Source organism: Lottia gigantea, assembly GCF_000327385.1.
Source record: "Lottia gigantea unplaced genomic scaffold LOTGIsca_43, whole genome shotgun sequence".
Taxonomy (NCBI): Eukaryota; Metazoa; Mollusca; class Gastropoda; family Lottiidae; genus Lottia; species Lottia gigantea.
The window spans coordinates 321254-340457 of record NW_008709504.1 but is presented as its reverse complement, the minus strand read 5'-3'; the positions used below and the strand labels follow the sequence as shown (position 1 = coordinate 340457).

Below are 19204 nucleotides of genomic sequence, written 5' to 3'. Positions count from 1 at the left end.
TTCATAACAATCCCTTTAAATTCAGTTATTCAATATGGCACAAGATTCTTAAAATATCAATATTGACAATGAGGCTTATATGAGTATTGATGTATTGGTTTTTATGGAATTTCATGGAAACCTGACGAACAATCGTATTCTGAAAAGTAATACAAATATTGAAATTGACCTCCAACGGCTGGTGAAGGAAATATTAAAACAAATATGTCCCTTTTTTTTTCAAGTTACAATTTAACTATAAGGAAATACAAATTAGTTTTAAAATGACAAGCCACACCTATGTCCTTCAAACTGCAGACATGTGTTTCAGATATACAGACCTCATCAGGACAGCTAGTTTGAGAAATAGAAGTTAGGATTTTGAGTTCATCTTATGCTACAGACACATGTTTCAGGTATACAATCCTGATCAGGTCATCTAGTTCAATGCTTTAATAAGGCCTACCAAATATAAAACCTAAAGTGTTGGAAGATAATCAGAACACTTCAAATGAACACAATGGGAATATTTTATAGGCTAATCAATTCATTCTATATGTTTTTGGCTTGGTGCCTGCTTTGTTCCATATTATTGTAAACAGTAAACAGTAAGAATATACTATATAGTAAGCTGGATATAAGCCTAAAGTAGTAGTTTTACGTCATACTTTTTGACTCCTTGCAGTGTACAATGAGTGTATGTTGTTGTGACAGTACCCTTAGCCCTTTCTATTCATCTTGATTGTCAACTGTCTTCATAGAAATAATTAAATTATATAACTGTCAAACAAGTTTTGGAACACAAACTCCAAATATTTGACTTATCTTCAGAACATTTTGTTTACAGCCTAATATAAACTGATGATGATCATGTAAATTGTAGACACATTGTGTACAATAATACTCAGGAGTATATACCATATAAACTGTTGATACTAATGTAAATTGTAGAAACTTTGTATAACAGAAAACAGAAGAAATATACCATACAAATGGATGATGTCAATGTAAATTGTAGAAACTTTGTATAACAGAAAACAGAAGTAATATACCATACAAACTGATGATGACAATGTAAATTGTAGAAACTTTGGATACAATAGAACCCATAACTGGTATACGATAGCCACAATAGCCATAACATTGTGATACAAAGTAACAAAATAAAACTTTTTAGAGCATTATCTTGTCAAAATATACAGAATAAAAATAATAGGCTTTGTCATGTCAGTACAAAATACATGAATATAAAGCGACCTACTTCAATTAAATTGAAGTACATTGCGGTGACAGTAGGTACAATGAAAGCTATGTACTAAATAATATATACCTGTATTGACAAGGGCCGTTATGAATGTCATTGACATTGAAAGATTGTAAATAAATGTAAAATGGGGCGTTCCGTGTCATTACTGCCCCCTGTCTTACCTTCCAACAACAACTGAACTTTTTAATTCGTAATAATTTTCACTACCATCCATTTCCTCGGCATTGAGAAGACTTTGTAGGTCCGTAAAATTACTTAGATCGATTCCCGAATCGACAGCATTTAGATCCATTTTGGCTAAGTTCGGTTGCACAATCTTAATGGCGAGCTCTTCAACAAATGAGATAGAAATTGTATCAATTAATTTCTAGGTATTTGATTGGTTCATCCAATGACAAGATAGTGATTCCCTTCACTGATTGGTTCAAATTTCCCTTAGTCATTACTATTATTAGTAACATTACGTCATGTAGGGAAAACCCGACACGCTCGATACAGCTGTTTTGATGAAGGGAAATAATACTTAAGCCCACCTTCTACTTTCCAAGAAGTTTTCGATTACAGTGAAATTTAAATGTCAACATTTGCCTTAAGTGTTTGCGTGAAATGACAAGAGATTTTCGTTTAGTGTCAATAAGTGTAAGGCCTACGGTGTTTCGGATAGACATCCATCGTCAGGGCAGCTAATTATATGGAAAAATGGCTTTAAGGTGTAAAGTTTCTTTTCTGAGAAGCCAGGGCACTCGCCACATAGGAGCCAAAAATACCACCTAGATATTCATTTCGCATTGTGTAGCGGATAGACATCCATCATCAGGGCAGCTAATGTGGAAAAGGGGCCACAAGGGGGGTCAAGTTTGTATTACGTAGATGATGGGAACTCACTCTATAGGAGTGAGAAAAATATAGTCCAGCTATCAATTTGGATTGATCTATGATTCTCTCTTCAGGATAGCCTTGGCTGAGAATGACAGCCTGATTTGTGCCTACATGGTCTATTGTGTAAATGACACCCACTGATAAAAGAACCGACACTTCTTGCTATTTTCAGGAATGGTAGGCCTAGATAAATTCCGGTCCCTCGCGACCCTGTATGTTAATAGTCCCAATCTAGCTGCCTACACATAGTAGAAGAAATGTTATAATAACTCACAAGGCCATTGTACTATTTGATAAAATTTTGATTCTTTTATAAAGGTCAAGGGGGAGTAACACTCTTTAGTTTCAATGAAATATTGACCATAGTCCAAAAAATGGATAGCTCTTTCAGTCGACTGTTGATTGGGATTTTCGAGAGGGGTGGGGAGATTAGGTGAGATTCAAAATTCTAACTTCTGGGCTTGCAATACCGATAGCCCTCATTTAAACAACGTTGTTTAAGGCACCCCTTTCATCGTCAAAACCAAAAGCAATACACAACCCCATAATCAAGATAGTTAATTAAACAGAGAAATGGCGAATAAAAAATGTAGAACACTTTGATAAAATGGCCACAGTAATACATCCAATAATTGCATCATATCAATTTACACGTGCATTTTTGTACACGTGCATTAAAGACAGAGAAACCTTACCTAGTGCCCAATTCATGTTGTTGTACACACAGCATAGCAGACTAACGTTTTCCAGAACTACACAAACAGACCCACTGACCTCCTCCCTTATTTTAAACTGTTTATCTAGACAATAAGCTTCACCATTAGGAGATAGGAGTGGGTCTATTTGATATGTATTGTATATTGATACCGGTCTTATCGGTTTCTCTCAAAGGTCGCATGTCATCTAATCTTTTCAAGTCTTTATTAATGTTTTCATCACAAAAATCTATATTCGGGCTCATGTACTATTAAAGCGACAGTGTGAGTGCACATCAATTTACAGGGTATATAATGAAATATATATTTATTAGTCGTTAAGCGTTTCCCGCCTTCATTGGTCCAAACTGGTGCAGAAAAGTAGGACGTAAAACTCCATTCATTTCATTTCTATGTTTGAAAGTAATAAACCCAATAGGTAAGAATTTTTGAATAGTTATATCCAAACAAACTTTCAACGAGAAATCATTACTCCCTTATTGATATGAACACACCTCCCTTTTAATCAACGAATTGATTTCTATATTCCTTTCAAACATAATATATACACCAAACGTTTCACGTTTAAGAACTAAAATCCGACTTCTTTACGACTTTATCCATGTATGAATTATCTTCAAGCAATTGTTCAAGTGTTTTTCTGGAATCACAGGTACCACAGATGTCTGGTAGGAAATGCGAGGAAATGAGAAAGGTGCTAATAGAAGCGTTAAGTGTTCCTGATATATACAAGAACAAACAATATTCTAAACAAACAATTTAAAAATAGGCTACTCCTAATAAAGCCATCGATCAATTAGAAGTGAGAAATTTCAAAAATAAAGATATCTAAATTTGAAAGTATCGGAAATAAGACTTTGTTTACAAACAGAAAATGGTGTCAAGTTGGAAAATGAGTTATCTCAATCAATATATGCCGATGAACTCGAGGAGAAATTCGAACAACGTTGTTAACCTTGATTCAGAAATATTGTAAACAGCACAGTTGAATGACTTATTTTTACTGTAATTGGTATATAATATAATATAATATTAGTTGTTATCGGTTGGTATATGTCAGTTAAAGTTGCCATCCCAGTTGGTCAAGAACAAACTCGCCGAGATCCATTATTTTATAGCTTTTGATATTTTCAATAAAAATTTGTTCTAAGACTAAAGTGGACAATCGAAAATCAAAAATCATATTCAACACAAAAGAAACTGTAAATGTTTTTATTGTTGATATAACCGTGTACTTAAAGCACAAGCCAAATATATGTCAGGGAGAAAGAAAGGGGGGGGGGGGGGGGGGTCGATAGATGACGGTCCCTTTATTAAAAAACTCCTTGTTATCTCTACTGGTATGTTTTCGCTTTTAAGGGGAGAGGGGGTCGTTAGAAGACAGACCCTTATTATAGAAGACCCGTGTTATCTCTGATATATTTTCGCTGTGTAATCAGATTGGTTATCTCTCTTTATATATTGTGAAATCAGGCAAAAGGTGTATCAACTTGTTTTACTATTGATAAGATCATATTAGAGTGCTTAATGACCACTTCAAAGCTTATTATAACCCTCTCACATTCTACAGTGGCGACAGGGTGTGGGAAACTGTCAAGTAGGGACTTTCCGATTGACGACCCACGAGTCACAGATCTATAGTAATGATGACACTGTTTTTTTATTGTAGAAACTCTCAAGTTATAATATTAAGCTCTTAAGGGTTGAGGAACAGTTTCCTGCTGGCACGTTCTGATTTTTTAAAATAACGTCATCAGAACACGACTGTGGTAGAAAACTTGTTAGATTACAATACAAAGAAAACTGAAATTATAATCTAATTTAAATAAGATTTCCATCAATTAAAAGCCTCTATCTATATTTTATCTGTTCAACGCAAAATGTAACCAAAGGGAGACAATCTAGCATTACCAATTATCTAACAGTGGCGTTTCTACATGCCGCCCCCTGCCCCAGCCTCTAGTTTTGAATTCCATACTTTTGAGTTATTAAAATATTGGCCCTGTGAAAATACTGTGGCCCCCATTCGGTCACTCCACCTAACGATATTTATAAACGCCAGAAATCTTCATTCGACTCGAAACAGAGTGAATCATATTATTTCCTTAATGATAAAACTGAGCACTAATAACCTTTCTAAACGGAAAAGCCAGTCAACTTTAAATGCGTTATTTACAAACTAGGACAATAATTTTAAATGAAAAGGCGATGAATAATGGGCGGCCATTGACTGACAACTGAAGGTCATTTCTAGTATATCCATAGTTAGTGTTTAAAAGCTCATTTCCCAGGTCATATCCGGACCGACGATTTTCCTCATTGTCCACGTCATCTTAATCTTTATGTACCCAATAAACATTATCTATGTGGACTCTCTGAAAGGGATGCTGAGTTGACAAACCTAGATACGAGATAAACCTTATTATTTATGTGGACTCTCTGAAAGGGATGCTGAGTTGACAAACCTAGATACGAGATAAACCTTATTAGCCATGTGGACTCCCTGAAAGGGATGCTGAGTTGACAAACCTAGATACGAGATAAACATTATTAGCCATGTGGACTCTTTGAAAGGGATGTCGAGTTGACAAACCTAGATACGAGATAAACCTTATTATCTATGTGGACTCTTTGAAAGGGATGTCGAGTTGACAAACCTAGATACGAGATAAACATTATTAGCCATGTGGACTCTTTGAAAGGGATGTCGAGTTGACAAACCTAGATACGAGATAAACATTATTAGCCATGTGGACTCTTTGAAAGGGATGTCGAGTTGACAAACCTAGATACGAGATAAACATTATTAGCTATAATGTAGAATCTATAAAAGGGATAACAAGTCATCAAACGTAAATTTCAAACAAACATTATTAGCTATGTAGACTCTCTGAAAGGGATTTGAAATTGACAAACCTAAAGAATAATCTCTTTTTTTCATGACCCCCTTGCAAAATACACGTTATTCAAAACAGTCATGAAAGAGTTATACAATAAAAATTCTTGACGTCGCTCGCATAAAGAATATAACTTCATATTATTTTCAAATTAACATGTGAATATGTATTCACGAATATTTCATCTTGACTTCCCCATACAACTATTAGTCAACTGAAAATACCTGAATAATCCAGGATGGATATCAAATCATCGTTTGATGTCATTTTATTCTATTCATATTTTGTACATTGTCCAACTTTGTTACATGCATGTTACATTATTTTTTAATAATTTCTCCACCACCGTACACCAATAACATACACCCCCATACACCCTGTCTATATCCTTTCCCATTTGCCCGTATATTCAGCTTAGCGAAAAATCTTGTTTTATACACTGTTATTAAGTTTAGTTGAGCCTTTCTATCAAAATTTACTTCTTATGGGACAGAGTTTCAGTGGTACACGTGTGGGCAACCGTGGGAAGAGTTTTTATCACCTGTTATCTGTATTTCTATCTGTAACAGATTTATTACAGCCTGATATCAAAAGTGATAATATCAATGTAATCAAACATCGATATCAAACTTCTGTGTTTCAGATATTCTCAATCAGGGGCGCGTTCGATTTTTAGAATATTCAATTAGATCGAAAGAAGTAGATATACTGCGACGCCTTTTATACATGTAATATGCTCTCTTCATGTTATTTCAACTAAACTCTCGAGAAATAAGATTAACTACGGGAAATATCCTTTCACAGTGGAACAACACCTTTAACATCCCTTGTCCAAACTGTTGTTTTGTTGATCATATTGCATATATATTAAAGAGGTGCTGAATCATGATAGTATTAAGTGGTACGGACCTTTAACAGCGTGGTCAATACATCCTATGTATGTATATTATATAGTTAATACTACAAGATGAAGGATTATTTTGTATCTACATGTAGTATATACGTTATAAGAACAATGAAAGTTCAAACGTTGAAACCTGCTGCGGATCAGTAATAGGTCATTTAACTTTCAGTATTAAACATTTAACATCAAAAGGATTTGTTCATTGTCCGTCGTTTTTAAGCTTTTTTTAAATGGTTTTATGACCATGATGTGGTCACTTTGATTTTACAACATTTTTACTTTTTCAACTGTGATTTTTTACGTATCTTTTTTTATATAAGTTTATCAGAGGTCATGTAAGATACAAACTAAAGAGTTTTAGTCTATAGAAAAGTTTTTATTATGACAATGGTCTACTGTTATAATGGCTCGTTTTGAAAATAAAACAAAGTTAACGTTAATGCTGTTTATACACATTTAAGTTGTTTTATATAATTTTGAAGTACATTGTAGAGTCGTAGGCTTTAAGGTTCCAGATATTGGAATCATGCCCTACTCTGTATATATCATACAAGAACGAATTGCGAAAAGTTAAACATTCTGTTGTAGAGTTGTAGCATATTCCGTGTTCCAGAATTCGTTATATAGTTTACAAGAACAAACAGGTAAAACCATTGCATAATGATACTAGTTGTTCCAGAAAGAGAGGGCATGCTCTACCCTGTTTAAATCATTATTCATGCAAGACAAAATTACAAACTCACCTTCGAATGACTTTAATCTTGTCTATTCTACCTGGATTCTTTTTATTCTTTAACAAACTTTTGAGAAACACGTGGTCAGTCTGGACGCCCTCTGTTTTAGTCACGACTATTACTGTTCTGTTTGGCGACAGCACAATTCTTTCTTTCTTCTTTTCTTTCATTCCTTCTTCTCTTTCTCTACATTCACCCATTTCTACTTTCTCTTCATTCTCTTCTCCTAACACCATATCCTCCAATGTTATTACCATGGCAACACTTTTTGATTTTGGGCTTTTCGTATAGACAAACGAAATACCGGAACTCGTATCCTGCGACCAACAGGTATGTTTTTAAGTTTTTGTCGTAACGATAAACTCAACACCGTATCTAGTATCCTGCGACCAACAGGTATGTTTTTAAGTTTTTGTCGTAACGATAAACTCAACACCGTATCTAGTATCCTACGACCAACAGGTATGTTTTTAAGTTTTTGTCGTAACGATAAACTCAACACCGTATCTAGTATCCTACGACCAACAGGTATGCTTTTAAGTTTTTGTCGTAACGATAATCTCAACACCGTATCTAGTATCCTACGACCAACAGGTATGCTTTTAAGTTTTTGTCGTAACGATAAACTCAACACCGCATCTAGTATCCTACGACCAACAGGTATGCTTTTAAGTTTTTGTCGTAACGATAAACTCAACACCGCATCTAGTATCCTACGACCAACAGGTATGCTTTTAAGTTTTTGTCGTAACGATAAACTCAACACCGTATCTAGTATCCTACGACCAACAGGTATGCTTTTAAGTTTTTTTCGTAACGATAAACTCAACACCGTATCTAGTATCTAACGACCAACAGGTATGCTTTTAAGTTTTTGTCGTAACGATAAACTCAACACCGTATCTAGTATCCTACGACCAACAGGTATGCTTTTAAATTTTTGTCGTAACGATAAACTCAACACCGTATCTAGTATCCTACGACCAACAGGTATGCTTTTAAATTTTTGTCGTAACGATAAACTCAACACCGTATCTAGTATCCTACGACCAACAGGTATGCTTTTAAGTTTTTGTCGTAACGATAAACTCAACACCGTATCTAGTATCCTACGACCAACAGGTATGCTTTTAAGTTTTTTTCGTAACGATAAACTCAACACCGTATCTAGTATCCTACGACCAACAGGTATGCTTTTAAGTTTTTGTCGTAACGATAAACTCAACACCGTATCTAGTATCCTGCGACCAACAGGTATGCTTTTAAGTTTTTGTCGTAACGCTAATAACAACACCTGTTGTCCTGCGACCAACAGATGCTTGTTTGAGTTTTTGTCGCACCGATAAACGCAACACTTGATCTCGTATACTACGACCAACGTTTTCGTCCAGCGATTATGATAATAAACAAACTAGTTCAGTTCACTAAAGTAGGCTAAACAATTTCTTTACAATGAGCTGTGTACAGATTTAAAACGTTATTTTAGTCTTTAGTATAAAGAATTATTTTTTTTCGAAAAATTTAACAGTCCACAGGATTTTTTGTATCAGTTTCACTACTATTTCCTTGTTGTAAAACTACTATACTGTATTATTTTTAAGTCCAAATATGGAAAAGGAATATCCCGGTAAGCAGTGGTGTCCGATTCTTAGATTATGTTAATAAGAAATACACTTAAAGACACATACATGTTCCGGAGTTTAGTTTATTTGATCTTTTACTTTCACTTTCGCTTTCACGTTTAACGCTTGTATCCAATCCACTAATCAACAACAGTCACTGCAAGTGTGGAAAAAGAGTCCCAGAGCAGCACTTTTCAAGATCAGTCCAAAAGTACAAACACAGTTTCCAAAAGTGGAAAAAATTCACTGAGTCAAATAGCGAAATCAGCAATTGTCGAGATCAGTCCATCAGCCGACGTAGGCGACAACTAACATCTGTAACACTAGGCTGTCCTAATAATCATTAAAATCTCATCATAATCCCGACTAATTACAGCTAAATGATAGAATTATTCTGAAATCAGTTCAAAATCTCTCATGAATGAAATCAACGTACAAACTGTTCATTTAGTACAAAAATTGACGTAACACAATGTTGGGTCGTAAAGGGTACTACGTTGGTAGTGTGTAAACGTTAGCAATGAGGGCAGTTCGTTAAAGCAGAACGCAATGTCGGATAGTAAATCGCAATGGTAACACCTTGGTAGTAATGTCAGTTGGTTTTCAGTTATCAAAGTCGTAAAACGTTACACTTTAAAAGTAATGAAAAAGTTGATGAACGTTAATGATGCTTTTGAAATCTGGACGCAAAACAATGTCGGATATTAAATCGCAAAGGCAACAAGCTCTTAAAACCAAACGCTAATGATCAGAGTTAGACGCAACACAACAACAAGCGGTTAATAAAAGAACAATCTTGAAAGATTGCGTTAAACACAACAGATCGTTAAACGTAATGGCAACAGGTCGCTTACAAAAACGCACCATAAACGTTAATGAATCTTCAACTATTCAACATCAATAACGGTCGGATGATTAATTTTCTGAAAGTAGACGAAATCGTAAAACACTTGATGCAATGCAACAGCATTTATCTGAAGTACACAATCATGCGTTATAACGTCTACGACAACGACGTAGCGGAAGCAACTTTAACTTTTACTTCGGAAAAAGTTGAGTAATGCAGACTTCCTTTTTGTAAAATGACATTTGTTTTGTTTTAGAAATAAAATAACCCCTGGTTATAGTTCAAGAATAAAACAACACAGATTTATACCACGAATTCAAAATTTATACATTTAAATGTTAATTCATTTAAAACTTGTCAAGGCTTTGTTTTCGTTAATTTCCCTTTTCCTAAAAAAGATGAAAGCCAATCTAGTCTTTTGTGTTACAGTATGTAAGTCATCTTTATTCGTCAACGTTTCCTTTCCGTTTTCCACAAGGCTTGTCGGCTATTGGTTGTGTTCCTCGGAGGTTGTCCTTTCAGACCCTTGGAGAACCCTGGAAATATAAAATAACAAAGTTAATCAAAGGTGTAAATCGAATGGAGTTTTACGTCCCCCTTTTCTGCACCCTATATGGAATAAGATACAGTCAAACCTGCACCAACGGCCACACGATCAAGATGTAAATTAAGAGTAATATAGGTGTACTTGAGTTGAGTAAGTTGTGTAGCACATGATATAAAAACACGTTCATTATATCCAACACATAGGACACAGAATACATCGAACAGGACTTACTACTTGTTGGACAGTTTCAAGAACGCACATGTACACCTGCACGATACATGTAGGGGATAACAGTCTTAAAAGTGTAGCTATATAATATCAGTAAACCAGTATATAAGAAATTAAGATGATACATAACACTTAAAAACCGGACTTTTAATACACCATGCTCATATAACAAATACCTTCCAAATTACGCAATTAAATACAATATTCATTAAACGTTTATGGCGTAACCGCAGACAAACTATCATTGTGCGCACTCTGCTTGCGGTTTGGACTCGATACTATGGTAAGGTATAGGCCTAGAATTGTCTTCATTTGAAAGACCTTGATACAAAATCTGTTTAATCCCAGGTCAACGTGAACACTTTCTCCTTCACTAGTTAGATCTAATTATTGACCTCCAGTGTATGTGTACGAGATTTTACTTATTATATATTCAAAATAAAAACACTTTACACACGCATGGTTTACGTTATAATTAGGTTCAATATTTATGGGATTTTGGATGACGAAGATGTCAAAAATATTTTCGTGCTACGGGTTTTCCCTAGCCCCAGATCCATTTCTTAATTCCATCTTAAGTGTACACGTAGAAGTATCTTTAACGATACTGGCATATGAAGTAACCTACTGTCATGGTATTGTCAAACAGTTCTGCAACCTGATTAATACACCTAAGCTAACTAATATTGACAACAGCTTACTACTATAATACTATACTTCATGTTACATACTGATTGGTATATGACGTTGCAAATTACACAAATATAAGTAACAATCACCACCCAAATAAATAAACCAAAAACATCAACTGAAAAATACTAAGAAAAATATTCATTCCTACCTTTAAACCAACAAGTCTTACAAAATGCAGCAACTGTACTCGCATTATCAAACGGCGAATATCAATTTGAACTCTGTATCACTTATATATTATCTATATACGCAGGGCAATAGTTGATATACCAGGGTTATATAAGACCTATATACCACTTTAGATAATGGCAACTGGGCCGATATTGAAATAGTGAATGGGACATGTTAGTGTTATAAATTCCAGCTTTATGTAAACTGTTCCAGATGTGGCGAGACAATTGTTCGGATTGGACACCAGTTTAAAGGTATGCTACCACTTAGGATGTCCAACAACATGAAATTTTCAAACTTGGTTAAAATGAGTCTCCGTTCATCAGTGGACTTATCTGGTGTCATAACTATACAACAGAATCCCTCTATAATCCTATAAATCCATAAACCAAGTTTAAATCCATTAATCTAAGTAATTTCAAAATACATTTAGAAGTGTTTTTCCATAATAATTTAGTTTAATAGATATATCGTGTTATATAGAGATTCTATTCTGTAGTCATGACATATGGTAAGTCCAACTGATGAATATATATACGTGTTGGCTATCTTTAAGAATTTAAATTCCATGTTCATTCTAAGAGGTCGTATACCTTTAAAAACTGTGTCAACTAAAGTACTTTTCCCACCTGGTTTTGATAGTAGTCGCACGAATACTCTATCATTTCTAAATGTGATATGGCCTTCTAATTATTAACGTTACCAGATGACAGAGCTTGATATTCACTGTATTACTTATCATTTCTGAATGTTATATGGCCGTTTGATTATTAACGTTACCAGATGATACCTGGCCCCCGTTTCACTAAGGTACGTAAGTATAAATATTTACGAAAGTATATATGTAGGTAAAATTTGCGTTTCACTAAAAGACGTAAATTTTTACTTAAGTAAATATGTCGCCTAAATCCTACGTCAACTACAAGCAGGCGTAAGTACGTTTTGGCGACTGATCTAGTGTTAGAAAAACGCCGACAATTAGTTTTTAATTGATAGGATGTATTTACAATTAATAAGAATGAAAGGAGAAAGTTTCCAGAGATCGTACCTCAGATTATAGACACGTCATGTCGAATTTCACAAACTTGATGTCGGCCATGTGATTAACTATGTGAGTACAGATTGCAACACTCAAACCGACTGTGCTTGAACTATCGTTTCGATAAAAGACACATACCTTTTCAAGCTCAATGTCAAACTTAAGAACCTTTCACTTCCACCAATAACAACGAAATAAAAAACACACTTAATAATACCAAATTTACATCGACTCTTTATTACAAAAACTAGCTTATCTATTTTTCAGTAAAAAAAAATATAAAAAATAGACCAGATTGACTTGAAAAATATTGTCCTTCAATAGCCACATCACGACGGGAAGTCAATATGAAACAAAGAAATATGTATTGTTCAGAATCATCATTGAGTTATATTATTATTTCGAGTCCTCATTTATTCAAACACATTCGAAACTGTTCTTTACATTTCGAGTCTTCATTTATTTTAAACATTCAGAATTGTACGCTAAATTTTGAACCCATGCATCATTTATCAAAACACTGTTCGTTGGATTTCGAGTCTACATTTATCAAAACAGTCGAAACATTTCGTTGACTTTCGAGTCTACATTCATCAAAACAATCGAAACTGTTCGCTAAATTTCGAATCTTCTTCTGTGACATTCGGAATTGTACGATAAATATCAAGTCATCATTCATCAAAACATTCGGAACTATTCGTTAAGTTTCGAGTCTCCACTCAAACAAAATTCTTGGCCCAGCACCCCCCCCCCCCCCACCCCAAATGTGGATATATGTATATTTTTAGCAATGAAATGGTGTTTAGCATCGGTAAGTTTGCATCATTGATTTTTCATCTGAGGCATGAAAATGAAAAAATTCCAAAAGAACTTGTTAACTTACATTGCCAAGAGCTTTACGGTCTTTATAAATACCTTCTAGGTCTCCCAAATTGATTCATTGATTTCAATATTGTAAAATGCACGAGTTCTGTTTATTTAAAGATCAAAATAGACCAATCATCAAATAAAAATATTAGTATACGAAATTCCAATTTATTAACTTGCGGAACCGTATTTCATTTGGTTTCTATGTATCAAGACATGGAAGTCTATTATATAATTCTACTGTGTTTAGTCACTGAAATAGTAAGCCAAGATCCAGACAATCTGCTATCGGAAGGTAAGTAAAACAATTTCATCCTCAAACTTACTGCCTGATGATGGAAATTATATCTGAAACAGAACAGGCTAACTTGATTGTTCACATGGAAGTAATATAATATATACGGAAGAGCAATGATGAGAGGTGTTTAGTTACAGCAATGGAATTGGTTACGGGCTTGGGACCGTTCCAAGTTTAGCTGTACTAAAGTATGTGAATGGACAATACTGTTTACAAAAGTATTTAAAATCATATCGCCAATGGTAAAAATAGACCCACAATACTCAATACCATGTATTTTGGGTTATGTGTTGACTATTTTTGTTGACTGATGTTTGGTCAGTTGTCTCGTTGGTGAATTGGATAATAAGCCAACTCAAAAATTCACCCCTCTAAATCTCTTGAACTCCAGCTAGAAAGTCTTAGAAATAAAGAAAAGTTCATTAGCTGCTACCAATGTTTTGCCAAAATGTTGTTTTGGACTTCGGGTTTTGTTTTGGGGTTCGAATCGTTAGTTTTGTTTTGGGGTTCGAATCGTTAGTACTTGGTTTATTTATATGCACCACATGTGAATTTGAGGTTACTATTTGATATTTCAGAAAAGGCTATTTGTGGGAACCGGTATTATTTTCTAAATGAGAGATACACCTATAACGAGGCTAATAGTCGGTGTCAAGAGTTGGGGTATGACGGTTTGGCTGTGGTCATTACCCTTGAGCAGAGAGACCTTGTCTATGATATTCTCAGTAAGGAAAGGTAAGCCTCCATTGGGTCTTCTGTAAATATATCAGTAGGACTAAATTTAGGTCGATGAACGTGCAATGTCACTTTGAAAATACGTAACCGGAAACGACGACAGACATTCCTTCTTTCTTCGAGTGGGTAAAGGAATACAGACAATTTGCCAAAGTGGGCTGGGGGAGGCGAAAATGTAGGTTATAGTGCTTCTTTCTCTTTTCAGTTTGGCGTCAGAAGTTTGGTTAGCTTACGAATACCACCCTGTTAGACTAGAATGGGGATGGAAAAGGGGTGGGGTTTGGTTGAATAAAACTTCTCAATATTCCCCTGAATGGTTTGAGGGTGAACCCAATTTTCTTTACTCGCAGAGGTGTGTTCGAATCTTGTACTACCATTCAGTACAGTGGCGAAGCACCCTGTGTACAGATAGAAATCACGCTCTTTGTCAAAAAATGGGTAAGCTTACGATTAATTAGATGTAACACTGAAACCTAATCATATGCATCAGTGGCGGAGCCTCGCAGCCCCGAAAGAGAGTTTTACGGGCAAAAATGTCATAACTAGGTAAGAAATTCGGCAAAGCATGTATGACATAAAACTCCATTTTTTCAGAATTATCATTACGATACCGGGAAGCCAGAATGAAAGTTTATCAGACAAATCGTAAAGAACCTAATGGTACCAAAGTTTATGACGTCAAAAGTGTAATCAGGTGTCTGCTGCTATGTTTAGACCGATGCATGTGCAAATTTACTTATCACTATGGGAACACTTGCTATGTCATAACCGGAAATAACGACAAAGTTGATAATAGTTCAGGACTGGGGATGTATTACAGGAAAGTTTAAAGGAAAAGTAATCAAGACTTTTTGGGCAAGTCAATAAAATTTGCAAAATGTTCAGTTGGTGTACTCACTGGCGTTACTACGAGGTGGGGTGGCTTTAACTTATTGAAAGAGATTTTTGTGACCTGTGCTCGGTCCCCTCACCTACATGATTCATCGAAACGGCACTGTATATATATAATCTTACTTATTATCATCCTATACGTATCCATGTCGATCTAACTGTTTAGTGTCCCCAAAATATGATTCTTCAAGTGTTGACCACACACCTGACTTTTAAGAACAGACGATTTCTTAATATCTGTTGACATTTAATGCATGTTCGGAATTTTCTATTTAGTATAAAAATACACATTTACTTAAATATTAAATAATTTCAAATGAGTAAAAATGTTTGTAGAAAACAAATTTAATAGCTTTTAGTTATTGCAATAAAATATTATGTATTTTGAAAATAGTTTCAATCAGTGCGCCTGTACTCTTATGGTATAATCGGGAGTGGCAAGGACACAATTTCTGGGGCGTAAAACTCTATTAAATTCTGTAAGCAAGCTAAATGCATATGGATGTACATACCCATCTTCCAAATATTTAAAGGCGCACCATATTCTCAAAAATGTTGCCCGATCTTAGGACCATTCGCCGCTCAGCCATACAAGTCCGGCAAAGCCTAATTATTAAAGAAAATCTTACCGATTACTGTTGGTCTCTATTTGACAACATGCCTTAACTGTATCTTACGACCCAAATAGTCGCTGAACTGACACAACCATGTGAAACGTAACGCAACACAGATAAAATGAACTGTAAATCTATACGAGTTCGTATTAGTAGTACACATGCGCGTTCCGACACCAACGATAATACGTCGTGTGCTATACATGTCAAGTCCGTGCACGCACTGAATTGAGAATATCTCAAGTCTAATTTGTTTTATTTCATGAATGAAACGAACTGAAATCATTCAGGTTTAAAATCTCTAATAGATTTTAATAGAAATGATCACTCTAATTGACAAACATGTATGTCTAATGATCGGCTTAAAAAGACCGAAAATACATTAATAATATCGATGTCAAACGCAGATAAAATTTACTTTTCCCCTAACAAAATAGCAATTATTAACATCAGTACAATTTTGATATGACTGACAAATAAGCCGCTTTTGTCAATTTTGTTCATATGGAGAAAATCTTTACCTTGTCCGACCCTTAACATGTTAAAAAACAACATGACCATAACAAGATAAAAGTCACCGAAATGACAAATTAAAAACCGTCTAGTGTCACTCTCATACAGAAATGATATTTTAAAGTTAAAAATAGAAATGACATGGTCATGATTATAATCCTAATTTCTGTTCGGTCAATTTCTCATCTTTAAAACTTTATCTGGTGGGAACCTAGCTTTAATCTGAACATAATTAGCAGTTTCCAATGAGAACATACACCCACACGGCGAAAGATTGCTCTACAGAATCATTTTGAAGAAGAAATTTGGACTACTTCTTAGCCGCAAGGTGACAAACGCAACGAGAAGGATTCGGATGAAGGGGATGAGAAGAAGACAAAGGATGAGAGCAAAGAGAAGATTGGGCAAGCAGGTGTGTTGTGGGGGTAATCATGAACAAGTGATACAAAAATATATTACCAGTTTATTATAAAAATATGGTCAAGTTATAAAATACAGACATGGTGAAAGATATTTATAAAATGATATATTGTGGAATTAGTAATGTTTATTAAGTAAATAAAGTAAGTAAGTAATGTGGCCTTATTCTCGAAAATTTAACTAAGTAAAAATTCAAATCTAAAAAATAAAACCATCTGATTGGATAATAAAACTAAATTTTTAACCGATCATAGTCATTGACCAATCAGGCTGGAACAGTAAAACCATCTCAAGTTAAGCTTTAAGAATAAGGCCCTTACAAACAACAGAAATAACAAAATTTATTAACATAAGAAAATGATTTTAAATCAGCTGAGGGCCAGCCTCCATAGGAAAAAAAAAATTACAAATTAGTCAAACCTACATTTTACACTACCTATATACAAAAATATCAGATAAATAAAAAAAACATGGCTCCGTTCCTTTTTTTATGTTAAGAATTTGTTTAAGTTTTGAAATTCACATTCAGAATTGCCATTGAAACTGGATCTACTATATCATAAAAAAGATAAATCAAAATCATAAATTGTTTGGAATGAAACAAAAGTTCTGTTGTAAATAGTATAATAATAATTATCCAAATGGGATGTAAATGTAAAAGGAATGATTTTGTTTTTAAGTGCAGTATTGAACTTTTAAAAATCACAAATTTCTGTCCCAAAATGCAAAAAACATATTTTCATTTCAAATCATGACAATGGTTATACAAAATTTAAGAAAAAAACAGCGGAATATGTGAAGACCAAAGTCAGAAGACTACATTGTAACACAGCACTGTGGTTTTTATCATCATTAGCAGAAGGAGGGTAGCTGAAATGATCAGGGAGGGTCACTGACTTTAAATCTCGTGGATATTCCTGAATCACATCGGAACACCAATTCTCTATATCTCGATCTGAAACGAAATGAAATGGGGTTTTATATCCTACTGTTCTGTACCTTATTAAACTAATGAAATGAAATGGGGTTTTACATCCCACTGTTCTGTATCTTATTAAACTAATGAAATGAAATAAAGGTTTATATCCTACTCTTCTGTTTCAAAATAGGCTTAGAAAAGAAAATACAATCTTGTAAAGGGGTATAACTCCATTTTGGTAAATACAAAATTTAAAAGCTGACGTACCAGTTTTATTACTCATTCTAATTCGGTACCATAAATTGACGTCTGACTCTTCACAATCTGTACAGAACAGTTCTATATATACTGTACTACCAGGAGATACATCACAATCTCTCAATGTGTCAAACTATAATATAATAACAGAACAGTTCTATATATACTGTATTACCAGGAGATACATCACAATCTCTCAATGTGTCAAACTATAATATAATAACAGAACAGTTCTATATATACTGTATTACCAGGAGATACATCACAATCTCTCAATGTGTCAAACTATAATATAATAACAGAACAGTTCTATATATACTGTATTACCAGGAGATACATCACAATCTCTCAATGTGTCAAACTATAATATAATAACAGAACAGTTCTATATATACTGTATTACCAGGAGATACATCACAATCTCTCAATGTGTCAAACTATAATATAATAACAGAACAGTTCTATATATACTGTATTACCAGGCGATACATCACAATCTCGCAATGTGTCAAACTATAATATAATAACAGAACAGTTCTATATATACTGTATTACCAGGAGATACATCACAATCTCTCAATGTGTCAAACTATAATATAATAACAGAACAGTTCTATATATACTGTATTACCAGGAGATACATCACAATCTCTCAATGTGTCAAACTATAATATAATAACAGAACAGTTCTATATATACTGTATTACCAGGAGATACATCACAATCTCTCAATGTGTCAAACTATAATATAATAACAGAACAGTTCTATATATACTGTATTACCAGGAGATACATCACAATCTCTCAATGTGTCAAACTATAATATAATAACAGAACAGTTCTATATATACTGTATTACCAGGAGATACATCACAATCTCTCAATGTGTCAAACTATAATATAATAACAGAACAGTTCTATATATACTGTATTACCAGGAGATACATCACAATCTCTCAATGTGTCAAACTATAATATAATAACAGAACAGTTCTATATATACTGTATTACAAGGAGATACATCACAATCTCGCAATGTGTCAAACTATAATATAATAACAGAACAGTTCTATATATACTGTATTACCAGGAGATACATCACAATCTCTCAATGTGTCAAACTATAATATAATAACAGAACAGTTCTATATATACTGTATTACCAG

The 19204-nt window shown here is 34.2% G+C and overlaps 3 protein-coding genes across 3 annotated transcripts in view; 1 reads left to right on the top strand and 2 right to left on the bottom strand.

The window, feature by feature from the left end:
* Positions 1-7543: 7543 nt before the first annotated feature.
* On the bottom strand, positions 7544-8658 carry LOTGIDRAFT_191872 (hypothetical protein; the record flags this gene model as incomplete). The annotated part of the gene is made up of 2 exons (XM_009060520.1): positions 7544-8134; positions 8273-8658. Coding segments are annotated over 2 exons (894 nt in total), but the record flags the coding sequence as incomplete, so codon positions are not given.
* A 3327-nt stretch (positions 8659-11985) lies between these two features.
* Positions 11986-15072, top strand: LOTGIDRAFT_164022 (hypothetical protein; the record flags this gene model as incomplete). The annotated part of the gene is made up of 6 exons (XM_009060519.1): positions 11986-11995; positions 13312-13334; positions 13508-13685; positions 14267-14423; positions 14629-14775; positions 15018-15072. 6 exons carry the CDS (start codon positions 11986-11988, stop codon positions 15070-15072), a joined length of 570 nt encoding a protein of 189 aa, XP_009058767.1.
* A 1812-nt stretch (positions 15073-16884) lies between these two features.
* Positions 16885-19204, bottom strand: part of LOTGIDRAFT_233749 (hypothetical protein) — a 4397-nt gene continuing 2077 nt past the window's right edge. The window contains exons 7-8 of the mRNA XM_009060518.1: positions 18048-18171; positions 16885-17816 (exon numbers count right to left, since the gene is read on the bottom strand). Coding sequence (XP_009058766.1) covers positions 17623-17816; positions 18048-18171 — 318 coding nt within the window. The 3' untranslated portion in view covers positions 16885-17622. The remainder of the gene's footprint in view (positions 17817-18047; positions 18172-19204) is intronic.